We start from the raw sequence: 21,956 nt of genomic DNA on the forward strand, positions 1-21,956 counted from the left end.
CATCCTCGGTAATGTCCTCAAGCCTTCCCCACCTAGAATCATCGCCAACTGGACAGCCTTATGAATGGCTGAATGTTGAATTTCTTGAGGAGAGAAGCCCTGTAATCATGAACACACTCGGGCCACAACTTGTTCCAGCATGCATTCAGGGGTCTCCTTCTTCATGTCATTCAGTGATCGGCTGATGATGGTCAGACATGGCAATCGTGGAATTTACGCCAACATTCTTTTAGCATAAATTCACTGTCACTGTCCATTACATTCACAAGGTGCTGGAGGAGTTCCGGTATAGAGAGTGCCTTGAAGGCACGGATCACGCACTAGTCCATAGGCTGGAGGAGAGGTGGTGTTGGGGGGAAGAACTCAAGCTGGACTCCTTTGGGATGAAATATTGAGAGGGTGGCCACCAGCATTATCCATAATCAGCAACACCTTGAACTCCATGGCCAAGTCGTTCAGGTATTGCCTAACTTGAGGGATGAAGCTCTGATGGAACCAGTACTCTGTGAGGACTTTGGTGATCCAGGCCTTAGGGTTATGCATCCAGAACACAGGAAGCAATGCCTTGTTCTTATTCTTGAGGGCCCTGGGGTTTGCAGCCTTGTAAATGAGGCCTGGTTTAAGCATGAAACCAGCTGCATTCCCACACATGATGAGGGTAACCCTATCCTTCTGGGCCTTGAATCCAGGAGGCTTTAGCTTCAAATCCTTCATAAGGTATGTCTGGGAAGGCATCTTCTTCCAGAACAGGCAAGTCTCATCCATATTGAACTCTTGTTCTGGATGGTAGCTCTTCTCCTCAATGATTTTCTTGAAGGCCTCTGGATATTTCGCGGCTGCTTCAATGTCTGCAGATGCTGATTCCCCATGTAATGTAACAGACTTTAGGTGGAACCGCTTTTGAAATCGGTGGAACCACCCCTTGCTGGCCTGGAAACCTTGAGGCGCAATTGATGGTCCTGCTTGGGGCTCTTCCCCCTCTTCTTCTTCTGCTGGTTCAACAAAGCCTAAGAATTCTAATTCGCCTTCTTCAGCGCCTTCCTCTGCCTGTACTACGTTGTCGCCTTTCTTATCAGTTGATAACTGCTGGTAGAGTTGTCGCACTTTCTCACGAATGATGTTGGAGTTGAGGGGCACGTTCTTCTTCCGGCAGTCCTTTATCCAGATTGCCAGAGCTCTTTGCCAGAAGGCTTTGAAGGAGCAGGGCAATATTTAGGAGGCATTTAGGGCTGAATACTGCTGATGCACAAAGATAAAAACCCAAACGGAAAGACGCATGATTTCACATGGTAAGAAGATGCTGCAAACTACACAACTGAGAAGGATGCCGTGGATGTGGTCTCCCAGAATTCCATGTTCGCGAGTTGGTTGTGAATGTTTAGCCAATCAGCGCCAAGTGTACAGCCAATGAGCGTAAGGAAAATGAATGGTGCTTCTGGATTGGCTGCTTTGCAGATGACAGCCAATTGTGTGTCAAGTATCACTGGTCCTGGGTACACAGCGTCCAGCATCGCGAGTTCTTTATATTTGCAGAGAGGTGGCTTGGGTGAAGCACTTTTAAGAAAAACAAATATATGTTACTGAAATTTTGCTGTTTACGTTAATATATTACAGTACTGTAATATTTGATAATTAGTAAATCGTTTTTCATCTTACAAAATGTACTTACAGTAGTCATTAATATATACTTAGTACATACATGAAAATGCTAAGTACTGCAGATGTAAACATACGTACCCTGCAGCATTCCTGTTGTCTTACGTATTTTAGATATGTTCTCATTACTACCCATAGTACTATACTGTACTACGTATCATCCTAAAACACTTTTTGTATGTAATATGTAAAAATCATCCTACAACAAAACATTTTATAAAATGTACGTACTGTATCATGAAGATCAGTGTTAGTATATGTCGTACAACCAGTAGTACCATGCGATACCAATAGCGGCAAATTATTGGCAAATGACCCAACAGATATAACTCGTTTTATTGCTATCTCTCTTTTGTGTGTTTTGCGTGTACAATATTTTGGCCTAAAAATATTTTTGAAATCGTGCATTAAGATGTCCTCTGAATGCTCTGCTTCTTCTAAGGCCTCTGGCCAATAGCCAAACAATTAATGACTGATGAGAAGAAAGTACTGTAGACATGATTGTTTTGTTAAGAGAGGGCAAAAGTCACGGAGAAGTAGCAGCCCATTACAGCATGAACAAGGTAAAATACTCATGCAGCCCTACTGTACCACCTTCGTTGCCATGTTCAAATACCTTAACATGACAGCGCCTGGAAGGATCATTCATTGTACTGCACAGCTAATTCATCATCATCATCTACAGCATACTGAAATCAACATTCATCACCAGTTACTACCGGTATGATTTAACTTTATTATTTGTTATTATTAAGGTACCCAGTGTAGTATTACATAATATTATTATTTAATTTCTATTACTATTATATGTGCAGTACTGTAGTACAGTATTATTATTGATTTACATGATTATTTAATGTTATTATACAATAAATATGAAAATACAGGAAATTGTTATACGAAAAAGACAAAAAAATCTGCATCTGCAAATATGGAGGTTCCCGCGAATATTTTTATAAATATGTTCCATAGAAAAACCTGCAAATGCGTGAGTTTCCCGCAAAATTTTTTTAGATAGGTTCCATAGAAAAACCCATGAATGGGTGAGTCTGCAAACCTTGAGAATGCAAATATGGAGGGTTTACTGTATAGAGTATATTTTATAGTGTAGGCTAGGCTATCATATATGTATAGATGGTACTGAACACCCTAGTGTAGGCTAGGCTATATTTGAGATATGTTTTTTCCAACAAAAGATTGGTTTTTTGGAACCTAACCCCACCTTAATTAGGATAATACCTGTATCAGCATTTTTAGAGGTTTTTTTTTTTGTTTGAACTATCAAAATAGGCAGTTCTAAGTGTTTTTTGAAGAGTTTTAAGTATTCGAGGGTTTTAGCGAATATGGGGGGTTTACTGTATACATAAAAGGCACGATATACACCACACAAAACACAGAACTTAGAACTGAGTGCAAAAGAAATGGCTAGAAGAGAAAAAACCAGCTTTGATGAGAAATGAGCAGCACACATCTGCTTGAGGTGGTTAAGAGAACACTGGTAAGTCACGAGATTCTGAGGGGCAAGCGAGAGGAGGCTCCTCCCACTCGCTGGTCCCATTGGGTGACACTATGTATTACTCTGCCATACCTTAATCATGTTGCATTAAATTTTTCCATAAACGGTATTCCAGCTGTACAGGAGAATTTTCCCCAAAGTAAAGGCCAAAGGTTTGTATTCGTATGGGAACAATCAATCATAAAAAAAAGAGGGAACACCCCTCACACAGCATCGGATTTACAAGCCAATCAGCGACTAGCAAAGCTGATATCCAGCTGTGTGATTGGTTGCCACTATCTCTTCCAACCAATAGCATGTTGTGCTATAAGCCAATCGGCATCGAGGTAACATACCCAGCTGTGTGATTCCTACTTCCAGCCCTATCTATCTATCTATCCATCCATCTCTCACATTCTACTAGAATCCTCAGGGTAAAAGAGAGAGAGAGAGAGAGAGAGAGAGAGAGAGAGAGAGAGAGAGAGAGAGAGAGAGAGAGAGAGAAGCACTGAACTGAGTTATGTTTACATTGGTTAAAAAATTTATATCTTGCTATCGACCACTCTCCCTTTCTATATATCTATCTGTCTATCTATCTATCTACCTACCTACCTATCCATCTCTCACATTCTATGTATCCTTTGGCACAGAGAGAGAGAGAGAGAGAGAGAGAGAGAGAGAGAGAGAGAGAGAGAGAGAGAGAGAGAGAGAGAGAGAGAGAGATTTTGCCCAGGTGCTCCCCCCTTCACGGTCAATATGTCAATATGTCAAGATGATTGACAGGCCTTCAGCCCTTCCCCTTGTAAAGTCTCTGCTAAGCAAGTTTTCTATGGTGATGTCCCATTTTCTTTGCCTCTAAAATTCGTCACACCTGGCGTGGCAGGTCACGCAAATCCAATCATTTAAACTATGTATATAATTGTTTACCTGTCTCCGATTTGTAAACCATGTATTCTTCTTTTGCAGGCATCAAGATTGTATCAACTTCAATTCTGTCCATTGGTATAATTTAAAGTGTACTCGTTCACTGTATTTATTGTTAATTATTATCGACCTCAGGTCACCCTTGTTCCCATTGTATTCCGCGGTGCGACGTCAGTCTGCCGCTATATAAACCGCCTGGATCACCAATAAACCAGCAGTACCTTTTTCCTGCTCGTCTTATTTTGCACCTCTTAAAGTGGTGAGCCCGGAGTGGTTCCCGGAGCCATTAGCGGACCGATACGGTGACTCAGTCTTGGCTCCAGGAACTACCCTCACGCCCCTAACGGTCTAACTATGGTGCTGTAACCAGCGTTCGGGCGTGCTGACTCTCGCTGGCAAATCACCAGCATCATTAACAGACTCACAAAGCGCGCTTCCCAGTGCGTCTTGACGTGAGTATCCCACTCCAATTAAGAGGGCAAGAGCAAGCATGGATGCGGACATCCCCTCCCTTGTTCTGTTAACCGCTAACCTCGCGGATTCGGATGTCTACCTCCCTCCCATATCACCCGAGCCCGGCCCAGCACCGAGGCTCTCGTGCTCCTCCACAACCCTGCCTGCACCCTGCACTCTCCCCTGCCCGGGGCCCTGCCCGGCAGGACAAGCAAGGGCCGCCCTGGCCATAAAGCTGCCGCCATTCACACAGGGGAACCCGTCGGCGTGGCTGTAAAGGGTCAAGAGTCAATTCAGGCTGGCGGAACTCAACGACGAGGTGCTACAAGCAGACACATTACTCAATGCCCTGCCAGATATCTGCAGAAAGCTCGTCCCGTGGATGTCCGCCGCACGTCCCCTCACCTACCACCTCCTGAAGAAGTCCCTCCTCGAGGCATGCTCCCTGCCGGTCGCCAAGCGGGCCGCCCACGCCCTCCCCTCCCCTCCCCGACACCGACGGCAGTGGAAAACAACTCGAAATAAGCCTGTCGCGGGAGCTCCTCCTCCATCAGCTCCTCCCGGAGGTCCTTTTCCAAATCCCTGAGCCCTACGCCATGCCCTCGAGGTCCTGGATCCGCACGGCGCAGCACCTGACAAACTCCATGAAGGCAACGAAGTGGGTACCAGCGCCCGCACTCCCCGTCAGTGTCATCCAGCAGGAGGAGGGCGCAGAGCAGGAGGTCAACGCCATCACCAGGAGGCGCCCAACGTCTCACAACAGGTGGAATCCCCCGGGTCTTTGCCACTACCACAGGCAGTTCAGCAAGGATGCCTGGAACTGCCTGCCGCCCTCTTCATTCGCCCGTCCAAAAAACGGGGGAGGCGGCGGCCAGCAGGACAGGCCGCCATGGCAACAGAAGAACCCAGGAGCCAAGAGCCAGTAGGCTTCTACATCCGCGACACCGTCTCCGGCAGGATGATGTTGGTCGACACAGGGGCCGTTAGATCAATCTTCCCGCTGTCCAGAGAGGACCGCAAGTGAACACCAGACCTGGCTGCCTCCCTGACGGCTGCCAACGGGTCCCCCATCCTCTCCTACGGCACCAGGCTCCTGTCGATCTCCATCCTTGGCCGGAGATATTCCTGGGACTTCGTCGTAGCGGATGTGAGGACCCAGCTCCTGGGTGCGGATTTCCTTGCCCACTTCGGGCTGGCAGTCGATGTCAGTCGGAAACGCCTCCTCGACACCGACTCCTGTCAGTCCCTCCCGTTAGCAACGGAACCCAAGGCGCCCACCATCTGCTCCGCTGCCCCCACCAGTACTCACAGCTGCTGAAGGAGTTCCCTGACGTGTTCAGGCCCGAGCTCTGCCAGGTACGTTCGGAGGCTTCCCCCTCGGCGCCTTCAGGAGGCCAAGAACACCTTCACTGAAATGGAGCGGATGGGAATATGCAAGAAGGCCTCCAGCCCGTGGGCCTCCCCGCCTCCACATGGTGCAGAAACCAGACGGCTCCTGGAGACCCTGTGGCAACTACAGGCGGCTCAACCTCTCAACGGAACCTGACCATTACCCCCTGCCAAACACGCAGGATCTCACGGCCCCCTTCCATGGGGCCAAAATATTTTCTGAATTGGATCTCTTGAAATCTTATTTCCAGGTACCAGTCACGCCAGAGGATGTACTGAAGACCGCCATCATCACGCCTTTCGGGTCCTATGTCTTCGCCTTCTCCACCTTCGGCCTGAGGAACGCGGGGGCGACTTTCCAGCGGCTCATGGACAGCATCCTGGGGACCTGAAGTTCTGCGTCTGCACGTGGATGATATCCTTATATTTTCCAGGTCCCACAAAGCACCAGAAGCACATCGGGCAGTCCTGCAGCGCCTGCAGAGAACGGCCTCGTCGAACGTTTTGACAAGTGCACCTTTGCCGCCCAGAAAGCCAACTTCCTGGGCCACGAGTATATCCTGGATGGTGTCCATCCCACTCGCATCAAAGTCGCAGCCGTCACCAGGTTTCCCGTCCCCACCTCCGTCAAGGCTGTCCAGGAGTTCCTTGGGATGGTGAACTACTACAGGAGGTTCATCCCGGGATCGTACACCATGGCCCCACTGGACGGAAACCCTAAAAGGCCAAGCAAAACCCTTAGTGTGAGGACCCAGCCAGCAGCAGGCCTTCTCCCTGAAGAAGGCCGCCCTTCGCGAGCAACCGCCTTGGCCCACCAGGACCCCAAGGCCCCTTACAGCTGACGACAGACGCCAGCAGCGTCGCCTGTGGGAGCTGTCCTGGAGCAGGTTATCGCCAGTGCTCCCAGCCCACCGCCTTCTTCAGCAAAGTTCCAGCCCCACAGAGGCCCGCCACAGCACCTTCGACAGGAACTCGCGCGGTATAACGGGCAGTCCAGCACTTCAAGTTCCTCCTGGAGGGCACGCCCTTCACAATCTACACAGACCACCAGCCCGCTGGTCCATGCCTTCACCAAGCAGGGGACGATGGTCTTCCAGGCAGCAGCGACACCTCTCAGTCATCGCGGAGTTCACCTGCTCCGTCACCTCGCCAGGAAGCAGGCCGCCGACCCAGAGACCCCACCCTACTGCATCGCCGAGGACTGGAAATACCAGCTGCCGTGGGTCCTCCTCGGGTTGAGAACCGCCCCCAGGGCTGATGGCGCCCCGTTTGCAGCTGAGAAACCCTACGGCAAGCCCCTCGTGGTCCCGGGCGAGCTAGTTACAGAGGACCACCACAACCCATCTGTCCAGAGGCTTCGCAACATAGTCGGCAAGTTCGCCCCCCGCAAGCGGACATATACCGACAGGTCGGCCACCTTCACGCCACCCGGCTTGTCCTCCACCACCCACATCTTCGTCAGAGATGATGCCGTCCGCCCACCACTGACCAGGCCCTACAGGGGGCCCTTCCGCGTGCTGGAGCGGAACAACAAGGCGTTTGGGCTCGCCCTTCACGGGAAGAACGACTGGGTGTTGGTAGACCGTGTCAAGCTCACCCTCCTGGAGGAGGACACAGACGTCACCACACCACACCCTCCACCTGGACAGCCGTCGCCGCAGCCGGCCCCCCGTAAGAAGCGGGCATGCGGTCGCCCCCGAAAGCACCCGCAGTCAGCCGCCCCAACACACAGGGTGTCTCTCCGATGTCCTCACGCAGCTGTGGCACCCTTCAGCGCCCCAGCAGACACGCCAACTAATCAGACGTTACCCACATCTGGGGGGGGGAAGTATTTGTAAAGTCTCTGCTGAGCAAGTTTTCTATGGTGACGTCCCATTTTCTTTGCCTCTACAATTCGTCACACCTGGCATGGCAGGTCACGCAAATCCAATCATTTAAACTATGTATATAATTGTTTACCTGTCTCTGATTTGTATACCATGTATTCTTCTTTTGCAAGCATCAAGATTGTATTCAACTTCAATTCTGTCCATTGGTATAATTTAAAGTGTACTCGTTCACTGTATTTATTGTTAATTATTATCGACCTCAGGTCACCCTTGTTCCCATTGTATTCCGCGGCGCGACGTCAGTCTGCTGCTATATAAACCGCCTGGATCACCAATAAACCAGCAGTACCTTTTTCCTGCTTGTCTTCTTTTGCACCTCTTAATCCCTAAATTCAGAGACAAAAAAAGATCAGGGAAAACAAAATATTGAGCTAAAATCTTACCTAATTTATTATATTTTCCTTAATGAATTGATATTTTGCTGTGTTCTACATTAATATTAATATCTGAAAATGTAAATCATTTATTTATCATACAAAACAAATAAACATACATGTACATATGCATAAAAATTCTCTCTCTTATCTGAGAGAGAGAGAGAGAGAGAGAGAGAGAGAGAGAGAGAGAGAGAGAGAGAGAGAGAGAGAGAACTCATGCACTAGCAACAGTACATACCACAGCATTGAGCTACAAGCTTTGTGAATGGCTAGTTCCAACTCCTTCAACCAACAGCATGTCGTCATGGTGAGAGACAGAGAGGGAGGGGGTGAACATCTTTTTTTTAAACAGCACATATTATGATGATAGATGATATTGAGGGATTTTCCTTTACCATTTGACTGATATTTTGTTGTTTTTTGCATTTTCAATATTAATATTTGAAAATTAGTAAATCAATTATCTATCATACAAAAAAAGGATACATGTTACATATGCATAAAAATTCTCTCTCTCTTATCTTAGTAAGAGAGAGAGAGAGAGAGAGAGAGAGAGAGAGAGAGAGAGAGAGAGAGAGAGAGAGAGAGAGAGAACAAAAATACAACTCACACTACTGACAGTACATAAAAAGCATCGAGATACAAGCTTTGTGAATAGATACTTCCAACTCCTTCAACCAATAGCATGTTGTCATAGAGAGAGAGAGAGAGAGAGTGAACATCTTTTTTTTATACAGTACATATTACGATGATAACAGATCAATATTGGTGGATTTTACTTTAACATTTGATTGATACTTTGCTGTGTTTACATTAATATTAATATCTGAAATTTAGTAAATAATTTTTTTATCATAAAATATGTACTTAGTCATGAAAATAAAATAAAAATACAGTAATTAGTGAATATTGCCCTGTGAAAAAATTTGCATATTGGTGAATTTTCTTTGATATATCTGGAGATAAGTTCCACAGAAAATCCCTCAAGTAAGTGAAAGGCGCGATTGCTGATCTGCGATCTAGCGGGGACCCACTGTATTGCAATCCGACGACACCTGAGCGATCTTCTCTCTTTTCTTCTTCCTAGCAAACCTCACCCACTGTTCAGAAGGCCAAACGCAGCACTCTGAACAGGGACTAATCTTGTTACACTCATGCCTCCCGTAGGAGTTGCAGTGGGTGTGAGGATCTACCTCTACGGAGGAGAGAAACCTAGTACCAGTTACTGTACACGCCCCATCCTTCCCTGGGCATCACCAGAAAATATGATATTTTTATAATAAAATAAAGTTTGTTCATACTTACCTGGCAGATATATATATAGCTGTATTCTCCGAAGGACCAGACGGAAATTCAAAACTTACGGCACACGCAGTGGGGCCAGGTGGTTAGTACCCATTCCGCCGGCTGGGGCGGGTATCAGAACCATTCCATTTTCTATTCAGATTTTCTAGTGCTACTGTCTCCTGAGGGAGGAGGGTGGGTACTATGATTATATATATCTGCCAGGTAAGTATGAACAAACTTTTATTTTATTATAAAAATATCATTTTGTTCATGAAACTTACCTGACAGATATATATATAGCTGAATCCCACCATTGGAGGTGGGAAGAGACAGACCAATGAGGAGCTACAATTCAGAAGTCAAGTTCTTCACGAACATTTGGCTAAAGCTGATTATTCCGAGTATACAGATAAAGTAGAGAAAGTGTTGAAAGAATATTTAGATATTATTGCTTTGAAAGGAGATAAGCTAGGGGTTACAGATGTTTTAGAACATTCAATCTGCTTCCAGAGAAAGGTACAACCTATATATTCCAGTTGCATTTAATTCCTTTTAAGATCAGAGAAGAAGTAGAAAAGAAGTTCAGGAAGTGGGAGTCGGAAAATATTAGGCCCAGTTCCTCGCCTTAATTTTCTCTTACTACGTCCCAAAAAGACGGTAGTATCAGAGTATGAGACTTTCGTAAATTGAACGAAAAGACATGCCCAGATAGATACCCGTAGCCTGTTTGCCTGATTTGTTTGTTGAAATCGTGGCAAGAATATATATTCGCCTCATAGATTCCATGCGAGGGATTTTTTGCAAGTTCCACTTAGCAATAGCCGTAATTTACAGCATTTTCGCGCAAGGGACATTACGAGTTTAATAGGATGCCTTTCGGATTACAAGGGTCCCCAATAACATTTACTAGGCAGGTTAACACAGTACTTCACGGTTTATTAGGAAAGTCGGTATTTGTGTACATGGATGACATTCTCATATGCACAGATACAACTGAAGAACATCTAAAGGTGTTAAAAGAAGTCCTCAAGCGATTACGGCTCAAGGTTAAAGGTCAAATTACAAATGTGAGTTTCAAGAAAAAGAAATTGTTTATTCAGGCTACATTCTAAAGAAGGAGTCAGGAGGAATGATGACAAAGTCAAGGCTATCGCGAGTTTTCCAGTTCCTAAACCAGGAAGCAGATTCGCTCATCTTGTAGGTATGTCGGGTTTCTTTCGCGCTTTGTGCGAATTTTTCTACAATAGCGTTCCATTGACAGATCTATTAGCAGAAGACGTTAAACTTGTTTGGGGTGACAGTCATAATTACTTTTGAGAAGCTTAAGAATGCTTTAGTGAACCCACTTGTTTTGAAGTTTCCAGATTTTAGTCAACTGCTCACCTTGGTGACTGACGTTGAGTCAGAAGCGTATAGGTGTTTGATGTGCAGAAATTTGAGGGAAAATTTACATCCAATTGCTTTTTATAGCAGAAAGTTCAAAACGCGTGGTAGTAACGAAAGGCTTATGTCAGTTGTGGACAAGGAGGCTTTCGCAGTCGTCTCTAGCCTTGTTCATATTTAAAGATGTTGTTGATGGAAATAAAGTTGAGATTTTTACAAATCATCAACCGCTACAGAGCTTTTCAATAAGCCAAATTTATCGCCCAAGAGAGCACGTTGGTTTTTGACATTGAGAGATTTTGATGCAAGCCTTAAATACATTGAAGGTAAGCATAATGTAGTTGCAGATACATTGAGCAGATATTTTCCGGTCGAGGATGAGGGAGTACATACCGAATCCTGTGAGGAAGACGAGAGTAGACATTTGGTGTCTCATGTCTCGGATACTAGTAGTTCTGAGATATTTCATGTAGGGGACAAACACGTTCCTATAGTGCATACTTCGGAGAGAAATAGTGTGTCGGCAGTCTCGGAAGAGATTGTTATTCGTGATGTTGAGGGAAACGCTGTGTGTTATATTACTGGTGAAAATGTCACTTGGGACACTCCTGCTCGAAGAGAAGCAAGGTGAAGATAAATTATCAGATGCTAAGGCATTTCCTTCAGAGGAGTTTCACTGAAGAAAGGGTATAAGCTGCCTTTTCTGACTAGAATTGGAAATAATTTATTGGTTAGGAAAGTTGGGCATAACTTATAAGTAGTCTAAGCATGGGGTGAAATTATTAATAAATCATCGTGGCCAGAGAGTCTAGTACCACAAGTTCTTAGATATTGCAAGAATAAAATTTGTTCTCCTCATTTAGGTGTTGACAAGACGTATGAAACGCCAGGTCAAAGTTCTTTGAAATATATGTTTTCCGCAGTAGAGGCCTTTGTGAAGAATTGCGCTATTTGGTAATGCGATTAGAGCCATGACGACGGGTGTCGCGGTCGCTTGGGTTCATATCCCATACCAACAGGCCGTTTCAGAGAGTGCATATGGATATTCTGGGTAACTTCTCAGAATCTGCTTATGGGTATAGTATATTTATTAGTGGTTGTTGACGAAGCTGACTGCTTTGTCAAGATTTTCCGCTGAAATTCAAATCAGCTGAGGAAGTAGCTTATAGCATTCTTTAAGGGGATAATTTGTAGATACGAATTCTGAATGTCTGCTCAAGACAATGGTAGGGAATTTATTAATAAGACTTGAGGGTCTTGCTTAATTTACTGGGAATAAAGAAAGTATCTATAATCTCGCATAGGCCAGAAGCAAACGGGTTATGTGAGAGGGCGATCGAAATAATTTGAGGCATTGGCGCACACAGTGGGTGGTTCCGGAGCACACATTGGGACAGATCTTTGGATGAAGTGCAATATAGTATCAACACTATGGCGAATGACACAATTAAGATATTCCAGAAGCTTCGTATAAGGTCATTGAAAGTGACCTTATGATTTGTTGTCAACAGAGTGCTAAGGGCGATACGGTTACTTCGTTGATAAATACAGCGAGAGAAAGATTTACGATATCAGTAAAGAACTGAACTTAGTTCGCACAAGAATGGTAGAGAAGAGTAACGCCAAATCAAGGAGTAGCTATTTCAATTTTATACAGGCAGTCCTGGTTGCTGTTGAACTCCAGTTATGGTGATCGGTTTTATGGGGCTTGTCTAGCGACAGAATCGGCAATTTTTGGCATAATCGCGTTTCACTTATTGGCACCAATAATTGGGTATTGGCACCAATACATACCTAACAGAGGCGCCGATAACTCAAAATCGGCACTTTTTGGCACTGATAAGCCCGAAAATCGCCAATTTTTGGTTAGTGGTGATTTTCAGTTATCATCACACACCCAGAACGGAACCCTCGCTGATAACCAAGGACTTCCTGTATATACATACCCAGTAATTATGAGTAGAACGCTCCCACCTCCCCTCACATGGACATTTCAGCACAAACAAACTGAAGCTATTTGCTAAGTTGTTCCTCTTCTTTCCCAGAAAGTGGGCGGTGTCTAGTCACCTACTCAAGCTCGAAGAAGTGTTACCTTGAATTTCAAAATTCAAGCTGCCATTTGAGTAGAAACTACAGCAATGTAATTACAGGGTAAATATATTCACTAAACTTCCTGTATTCATGGGGAATGTGTACCACACCCCCCCGCGAGTAGCTAAAATCCACGAATACCTAAAACCTCACTAAAAACGCTTAGAACTACCTATTTTGGTGGTTCAAAAAAAATGCTTCTACTTGAATATTTTAGCAGTTTTTTCACAAAAAGTGCATTGAGTCATGAAAATGATATGAAAATACAGTAATTAGTGAATATTTCTCAGTGAAAAATACAGCAAATGGGCGAACTTTCCGTGAATAATGTGTATATATGTTCCATAGAGAAATCCGTGAATGGGTGAGTCCGCGAATTGTAGAATGTGAATACAGGGGGTTTACTGTATAAAACTTTATTTTATTATAAAAATGTCATACTGTATACAAAAATACACATGAATTATTTGAAGGGTCTTGAGGGAATGATAGTTTCAGATTCTTCAAGTAGGATGGTGTGATAAGTTTGAGATTTCAGCCTTCTGTGTGGCCACAAACAAAAAATCTATAACGGAAAATTAATTTTATGAAAAAATCAGTATTTTTTAATAACTGCCTGAAGGGCACCTAAATATTAATTTATGTTTATGAAATTCTAAAATAAGAAAAAAAAAAAAATCTAAGTAGTTAAAAGGAGTAAAAAATTTCTTTATGTAAATGTCACTCTAAAAAGACCCTTTAAAATTTTGACAGACATATGATATTTATCATATATCTTAGTCAAATGTCAATGTATGACCACTAAATTGTTTGTGAATAAAGTATAAGCATTCTAGAATAAGAAACAAGTCCAAAAAAGTAAATCTGAGCAGTTGCTAGGTGTCAAAAATGAATTTTTAAAAAATTTCTTGTGAGAGGGTCATTTGAGTTTTGACAGACAGATGATATTTACCGTATATCTTAGTCAAAAGTCAATGTATGACCACCAAATTGTTTGTGAATACAAAATATAAATTACTGAAATGAGTAACAAAGTTTTTGTTCTTACCTCATTATTATTTACAGCAGTCACGGATGATACGGTAGTGGTTAGGACGGTTATATAATAACCGAGCTACAATATTTTGAAAATTGCACAACTTTAAACCGTTTTTCCTGCATTTTTATTTTGTGTCTTTACCCCCTTTCTACTCTGGGGGCCTCAAATAACCGAGCTACAATATTTTGAAAATTGCACAACTTTAAACCGTTTTACCTGCATTTTTTATTTTGTGTCTTTACCCCCTTCCTACTCTGGGGGCCTTATATTTATTGCACTTTACGCTGGTGACCCATGATTTTTCGTTTGAGGCCTGTGGACACAGGTGACACTGGTTCCTCTTCTTGGGGCCTGCAACTTCTTCAAATTCAGAGCTTACAGGGTCGATGTCTGCCCCTTCTTTATAGACAGAGCAAATCAGATACCTGAGTTCTAGGGGCAAGGTTTTGGAGTGTAGCCTAGAAAGAGACCACTGTCTAGTCAGCCCATCAGCCAGCTCTATGCCAAAGTCCTTCCTCATCACAGTCCTTCCCTCTTTTGTCTGTACTTGATGCAGGATGTAAGCATTACTGTAAGAAAGGTTGACAATATTTAAGAAAAACACATAGTCCATCTTTGCGTACTCCTGATGCAGGAAGTCTTGGCCCACAGCTGGTCAAAAGTATCTATGCCTCCCTTTTGAACTTCTCAATAACTGAGGGGTTATGGTGGATGGTGGTGATGAGCTGAACTCTTGTCATCCTACTGGCCTGGTGACAAATGTAAGTGTATACCAAAATCCATATCAAGAACAAGTCAGGTAATAAGGTACCCATCTGGGGATCAGCGATACTCAAAATTGCTTCAAAATGGCAAACTTAGGCATCCAATTACAGCACTTCTGCTCACAGTTGAGGCACACTGAGAGCTGAAGCTGCACACCTCAAGGGCCTGCCAAACACCACTTTCCCTTGTGTTATTACAAAAAATGCTGTTCTGTGTAGGTCCCCCATAGGGCCTGTTTACCTACCCAGGGTTAAAGTTTTCAAATCCCCTTGACGCGGCTTTGGAGCCCTATAATCAAGCCCACGTCAGCATAAAGAAGCAGCGACAGCAGCTGCCTATTACCATGTTCATCAAACGGATGAAGAAGGGCCCCTCCAAAGTCTCCTCCCCAAACCCCTGAAGAAGTACCTGAAGTGATTGAAGTGCCTGATGAAGTGTCTCCCCAAATGCCTGAAATGCCTTCCCAAGCACCTGAAGTGCCTCCCCAGTCACCTGAAGAAGAATCTCTCCAAGCACCTGAGGAAGACCCTCCCCAATCATCTGAAGAAGTGCCTCCCCAACTTGCTGAAGAAGAGGAAGACACGCCTTCAGAGATGTAACTCTCTGCTTTGCTCTGCAGTCATATCTTCATCGTCATTCATCGCACTGCACAGTTAATTCATCATCATTCATCTATAATCAACATTCATCATTGGTTAGTACCCGTATGATTGACGTACATAATCTTATAAAATACTGTTTTTTCCAACACGATATACAAACCATCGGTCCTTTACAACAGGAATTACTTTTAGCGAAGCTGGAAACGGCTGTTGAACTTTCAAACAAGGTGGTTAGGCAGTTAACTACTGTCCGGGAGGCAGAAGTCCTGCTTGCTCGTATGTAAACATTCCAACTTTGCTCTCAGCCATCGCGCAGTACAGACGTTTCTTCGCTCTCTGCCCTGACTTTCATTGAGCTGTTTTCCCAGTGAGATCTTTTCTTTTTCTCGCTTGCCTTGTGTTTTTCTTTCATAATCATGCAAGCGCATGAAGGAAATAAACCTCGTAAGCCTGCCTTCCCCCAGCTTGTGTGTCCTGGGGTTGGTGGGAAGAAATGTAACACATTAGTTTCAGATTGAAAATTGATGTGGACCCACATGCCCTTTTGCTCTTCTTGCAGGGGGTGTGTGTTCACGGGAATCTCCTTGTACCGAGTGTTGCTCCTGGTCGGCTGATCAGTGGGCGTGGTTTGAAGGGAAGAAACAGTACTGGAGAAACCCTTCCAAGGTGTCATCTGAGGGTTACACACCCCCAGTGACTCCCTTGGTGGCTAACCCTTCTGGATCATTTCTCTCTCCCAGCAAGCTTCCCCTTCTGACTGCCTCTCCTTTGGAAGAGAACGCCCCTTCGTCTTCTTTTCGCTCGCTTCGTCGAGCGTGGAACGATGTGGGGCAGCGGAGGATCAGGATGACCTCTTCTTCGGGGCCCCCTCCTTGCCCCGGGGGCGGGGCGGTTAATTTTTCATCCCCTGAGCGAGTGGAGTCTCCCTCCCTTAACCTGACTTTGTCCTCAGGTATGGTGGTAGAGGCTTCTCTTTGGGGGCAGGCCTCAGATCTTGACTCAACCTGGCTCCACCTGGGTCTTCCTGGTGTACTGTCACTGGAGGGTCTCCTGGCTCATCTGTCTGGCGGCCCGGTAGCGACCCATGCCGCGGCTACTGCTACAACCAGCACCGTTACAACGACTGCTTTTGCAAAGATGCTGGTGACTGTCTCTTCTCACCTGAGTACCCAGGTGACTGGTGACCGCTGCGCTGGCATCCCATCGTGCAGTGCCACTGCCTCCTGGCTTCCTGGCCCCGCTGTCCCAGCCAGGACCCTCCATGATGGTGACTTCATCCGCGCCCCATGTTATGGTCCCTGCTCTTGCTGTTCCTGGTGTTGCTGGCTCCTGGGCTTTCCTAGCTACTCCACCTTCCCCTGCTATCCCAGTCGCCCCAGTCCTGGCTCCTGGCTTACCTGGCTCTCGGCCCATCCTGGCTTCTCTACCTGCCCAGGCTGTTCCGGTTCCCCCAGTCGCTGCTCCTGGCTTCCCCGGCTCTCGGGCTGTACTGGCTGCCATGGATGCGTTGGTCTCCTCTGTTGACGTTTCTGCTGTCCGGGTTGCTCCCACAATCCTGGCCACCCCGGCTGTTCCTGTGATTTCTGCTGCTCCCTCGTGGATGCTTGAGTTGGCTGCCATCCTGAAGATGATGAAGAAAAAGTCAAAGAAGAGGTCTAGGAAGGTGTCGTCGTCTTTGTCTTCATCGTTTTCGTCTTCGTCTTCGCTGTTGTTGTCGTTGTCTGCTACCTCCTCCCCTTCTTCTTCTAAGGCTTGTCATTCAGAGAAGAAGAAGGCTGTCTCTCACCCCTAAGAAATCCCGTTCTGGGGCTTCTAAGGGACTGCCTCCCTCCAAAGAGGAAGCAGTGGGGTCTCTTGTCAGCTCTTCCCGTCCTTCCCGTCAGAGAACCGAATTGTTGACCCCTAGGTCTGGCATTTCGGGAGCTGCAGGCGTGCAAACCTTGGTCTGCACATCCGTTGCCATGCCTAAGAAGTCTGCTTCGAAGATTGGCATTGTGTCGGGCGCTCATTCGCGAGCCGCTCCGAGTATCCAGGTCTCTAAGAAGACCCAGGTATCCCGAACCAGTACCAGCGAGCCCACTCACCATACCGATTCAGGCACAGGACGGGAGAAAGAGCCAAGACATGCAGGTGTCTCGGCTCTGCCTGCTAGCACTGCCTCTAGTGCCAAGTAAGGTTCCCAGGTAGTGCTTCGGCCTCTCGAGTCTGAGCATCTGGTGAGACAGGGAGGAGGTCCCTGTACAGTCTTCTTGTGAGGCTCTGGCCTCGAAGATCATGTGATTAGCCCGGCTTGGTTGAGTCAAATGCTCAGCTCGGCTTGCGCGATGCTCTTCGCTCTCTTCGTGACAGCGCTTCACCGAGGCGTAAGCGTTCTCCTGGACCTGGGTTGCTGTCATCACTGCAGGTTGATGACCTCTCTTGGCCCGCTCCTCCTCCTGGTTCCGCCAGCAGGACCGGACCGGTGGGCATGCCCAATACTCCTCACCTGTCCCCTCAACCTCCTGGGGTTTCCCTGGGAGGTGCGAGTCGAATAGAAAGGAACTCTCCTCAGAGTTTGACTACAAAGGCATGCGTTCCTGGCGCGGTCCTCGGATCGACTAGGTTGTACGCCTGCTTAGTGCAGGAAAGATCCAAGGGGTCTGCAGAGGTTTGCCCTCCTGCAGGGAGAGTAGATCGGGAGGACCACACCCTGGAAGGACCCAAGGGTCCTCTCCCCCAGGATGCGGACACCTCTGAAATACAGAGGACTTTTGCAGAGGTCATTGCGTTGATACATCAGCACAACGACCTTGGGAAGGGACCATGGCCTCATCAGTGGATTGTCCTTCGCGCCTCGAATCCTTCTGGGGTCTGAAAAAGGAACCCAAGGTTTTGGTGGGGCTACTGTGGTCCACACTTGTAGAGGGGGTCCTCATTCAAGTGAATAATCTTATTTCTGGGCAAGATAATTCACTTCGTTCAAACTGCTTGGACAAGCTGCTTCCTCCCACTCTGCCTCGACAGAAGCGCTTGGAGAGGGCATTGCCAACTAAGCAGGTTGACCCAGACCTTGTGCATCTAGGCCCGGGTCTCTCGCGGCAGCAGTTTACTGTGGAAGGAATCGCCCTCTCGCAGCAAGAAGCAGTGACCCTGCAAGCCACCACTATGGCGGCTCTCCAGGCAGTCTCCTGGCTGGATCTGTGGTCTTTCACAGTATCCAAAGTGGCTGCCTCCTTGGGCACTATCGTTCCTGGGGAGGACTCCACTTTCGGGAGGCTGTGCCGGTCTGGAGGTAGAGATACCTTGCCCACCAGACGGCAAACCTGTGGGCGAACTTGGTGCTTAAGAGAAGAGACACTGTCCTTTCTCGCTTCGCCAGGTCTGTAGGTCCCAAGTCAGCAATGACCCTACAGGACAAGCAACAGACTGTTGCTGGGTTCTGCTTCTCTCTTCTAGAGAGGTGGTAGATGCTGTAGTGGACAAACATCATGCCGAAGACAGCGACCGCCTTGTCCACCAGGTAGTGGCCAAGACCTCTGGGCCTTCTCGCTCCACTGTGGCTCGGCCTTTGGGCCAGGCTAGCACTTCCTCGACCCTTAAGAAGTCCCAGACTTTGAAAGGTTCCTGTGGACACACCCAGCCTTCTTTTGCCGGGAAGGGCAGGCAGTTGCGCCCCTTTCAGCCCTCTTTCCAGTCCGGTAAAGGGGACAAGGAGAAGAAGAAGAAGGGGAAACACTAGGAGCGGTGTTCCCCTCCAGCTGCTGCCAGTGGTGGGGGTTGCCTATCGAGCCACTGGACAACTTGGCAGCAATACGGAGCCAAGACCTGGGTAGTGGATGTCCTTCGGGAGGGATATCTACTTCCCTTCGAGTCTCAATCCCCATCACCAACTCTCTGGTCCGTCTCCGTATCTATGTTCCTGGTACAATGAAGGATCTCACACTAATGCAAGAGGTGCAAGCCATGCTGAGCAAGAATGCTGTGGAAGTCGTGGCGGATCAGTCCCCAGGAGTGGTGTTCCCCTCCAGCTGCTGCCAGTGGTGGGGGTTGCCTATCGAGCCACTGGGCAACTTGGCAGCGATACGGAGCCGAGAGCTGGGTAGTGGATGTCCTTCAGGAGGGATATCTACTTCCCTTCGAGTCTCAACCCCCATCACCAACTCTCTGGTCCGTCTCCATATCTATGTTCCTGGTACAATGAAGGATCTCACACTAATGCAAGAAGTGCAAACCATGCTGAGCAAGAATGCTGTGGAAGTCGTGTCGGATTGGTCCCCAGGCTTTTACAGCCACATCTTTCTCGTGGAGAAAGCTTCAAGGAACTGGAGACTGGTCGAAGACCTCTCCCCTAAACCGATTCGTTCGCTAGACTCGGTTCATGGTCCACCAGTTCCAGAAGTGGTTCCACCCAAAGTCTTTCTCTGCATGGGTAAGCAGCATCCACAGATAAAGAAGCTGCTGCAAAATATCCAAAGACCTTCAAGAAACTCATAAAGGAGAAGGGCTACCATCCAGAACAGGTGTTCAATATGGACAAGACTGGCCTGTTCTGGAAAAAGATGCCGTCTCGGACATACCTCATGAAGGATGCAGCCAAAGTCTCCGGATTTAAGTCCCATAAGGATAGGGTTACCCTCCTAAAGTGTGGGAATGCGGCTGGCTTTATGTTGAGACCAGGCTTTATTTACAAGGATGCAAATCCCAGGACCCTCAAGAATAAGAAGAAGGTGTTGCTGCCTGTGTTCTGGATGCTTAACCCCAATGCCTGGATCACCAAAGTCAATGGTTCCATCAAAGCTTCATCCCTCAAGTTAGGCAGTACCTGAGCAACTTGGGCATGGAGTTCAAGGTGTTGCTGATTATGGATAATGCTGGTGGCTACCCTCTGCATCTTTATTACCAAGAAGCCCAGCCCGAGTTCTCCCCTGTCAACACCACCTCTCTCCTCCAGCCAATGGACCAGGGTGTGATCCCTGCCTTCAAAGAACTCTACACCCGGAACTCCCTCCAGCACCTTGTGAATGCAATGGACGCTGACAGTGAATTTATGTGGAAGGACTATTGGCGTAAATTCACGATTGCCACTTCTGTCCATCATCGACCAATCGTTGAAGGAAATGAAGGAGACCCTGAATACGTGCTGGAACAAATTGTGGCGGTAGTTATTCACAATTATAAGGGCTTCCCTCCTGAAGAAATTCAACATTCATCCATCGTAAGGTGGTCCAGTTGGCGAGTATTCTAAGTGGAGAAGGCTTCAAGGATATCACCGAGGATGAAGTCAGCACCCTCATTGATGCCCACTCTGACCCTTTGACAGACCAGGATTTGGAAGAGCTGACGAAGTCTGCCAGCGAGGAAGAAGACACGCCAGGTTCAGGGGTGAAGGAAGAGGAAGATGAGGGTCTGACTTTGGAAGTCTGTCCCAAATTAAGAGGGTAATTAATGAGGTGCAGGAGATGGTTTCAACATGGGATCCTTATATGGAATGCTCCTTAAAGTTTTCAAATATCCTTGATTTGGCATTAGAACCCAATAATCAAACCCTCATCAGCATGAAGAAGGAGTGACAGCAGCTGCCTATCACTATGTTTATTGAACATATGAAGAAGGACCCTCCAACTCCCCAAACCCCTAAAGAAGTGCCTCTCCAATCGCCTGAAGAAGTGCCTCTCCAGTCGCCTGAATTAGTGCCTCCCCAAGCACCTGAAGAAGTGCCTTCCGAAACCCGTGATGAGGCGCCTTCCAAAACCCCTGACAAAGCACCTCCTAAAGGGTGAAAAGGTGCCCTCAGAGATGTAACTCCTCTGCTTTTCTGTGCAGTCATATCTTCATCGTCATTCATTCGGGTTAAATTCAAGTTGTAATTCATCCTCATCATCTTTAATCAACATTCATTACTGGTGAGTACCCATATGAATCACGTAATCTTAATATGTAACGTGGTATTAAATTTTTTTAATGCATCGTATTTTGTTTTCTTCTCTCTCTCTCTCTCTCTCTCTCTCTCTCTCTCTCTCTCTCTCTCTCTCTCTCTCTCTCTCTCTCTCTCTCTCCTGTGAATTACCAATGTTTCCCCTGTAAAGAAAATGGGACAGCTTGAATAGTATCTGTATGAAAGAAATGTGCAAGCCTGAATACGTAGGGAGGACTGGATTATTTTCACGTAACTGTAAACCATACAGTACATACATATAATTTTAAGGGTAAAATGTTTAAGATGACTTTGAAATGTTATTAATAATATTTCAACGATTAATACAGTACAGTAATAGGATAATAGTTTAAGGTATATTTGATGTAGGAAGATATTTTTGGGTATGCATTTGGTGCTTGAAATTTCAAGGTAGGCAGTTATAAGCATTTTTTGAAAGGGGGGTTTAAGTATTCGTGAATTTTAAATATTCACGGGGAGGGGCCTTGGTATGCATCCCCCATGAATACAGGAGTCTACTGTACTTGTCCTATTCCACCGGAGAAGCTCCTGCTTTGAGAGCTGCTGCCTCCTCCCAGGGGGACTTCTCTGGTCTCATCAATTCATCTCAAAGATTGCCTTCTCGTCAGTGAAGATTATGTTCTCGTCAACAGAACTTGATCTTATGTATGCTCAGGAATATTTTTAAAGTT

General features: G+C 46.4%; 1 protein-coding gene across 1 annotated transcript; it reads right to left on the reverse strand.

The window, feature by feature from the left end:
• Nucleotides 1–15,381: 15,381 nt before the first annotated feature.
• On the reverse strand, nucleotides 15,382–16,970 carry LOC136827844 (uncharacterized). Its single transcript, XM_067085302.1, has 2 exons — nucleotides 16,512–16,970; nucleotides 15,382–15,420 (listed from the first exon to the last, which is right to left on the reverse strand). The coding sequence occupies exons 1-2, from the start codon at nucleotides 16,968–16,970 to the stop codon at nucleotides 15,382–15,384; spliced, it is 498 nt and encodes a 165-aa protein (XP_066941403.1).
• Between the last annotated feature and the right edge of the window lie 4,986 nt (nucleotides 16,971–21,956).

The sequence above is a fragment of the Macrobrachium rosenbergii genome, chromosome 42, assembly GCF_040412425.1.
Source record: "Macrobrachium rosenbergii isolate ZJJX-2024 chromosome 42, ASM4041242v1, whole genome shotgun sequence".
Taxonomy (NCBI): Eukaryota; Metazoa; Arthropoda; class Malacostraca; order Decapoda; family Palaemonidae; genus Macrobrachium; species Macrobrachium rosenbergii.

What these genes read in the sequence shown, in the direction of transcription:
- LOC136827844 (XM_067085302.1), bottom strand. Translation starts at nt 16,970, where the DNA reads ATGGCAGCCAACTCAAGCATCCACGAGGGAGCAGCAGAAATCACAGGA. An exon ending in CCAGTCACCTGGGTACTCAG is followed by an intron (nt 15,421 to 16,511) that starts GTGAGAAGAGAC and finishes TGTTGATTATAG; the next exon opens with ATGAATGATGATGAATTAAC.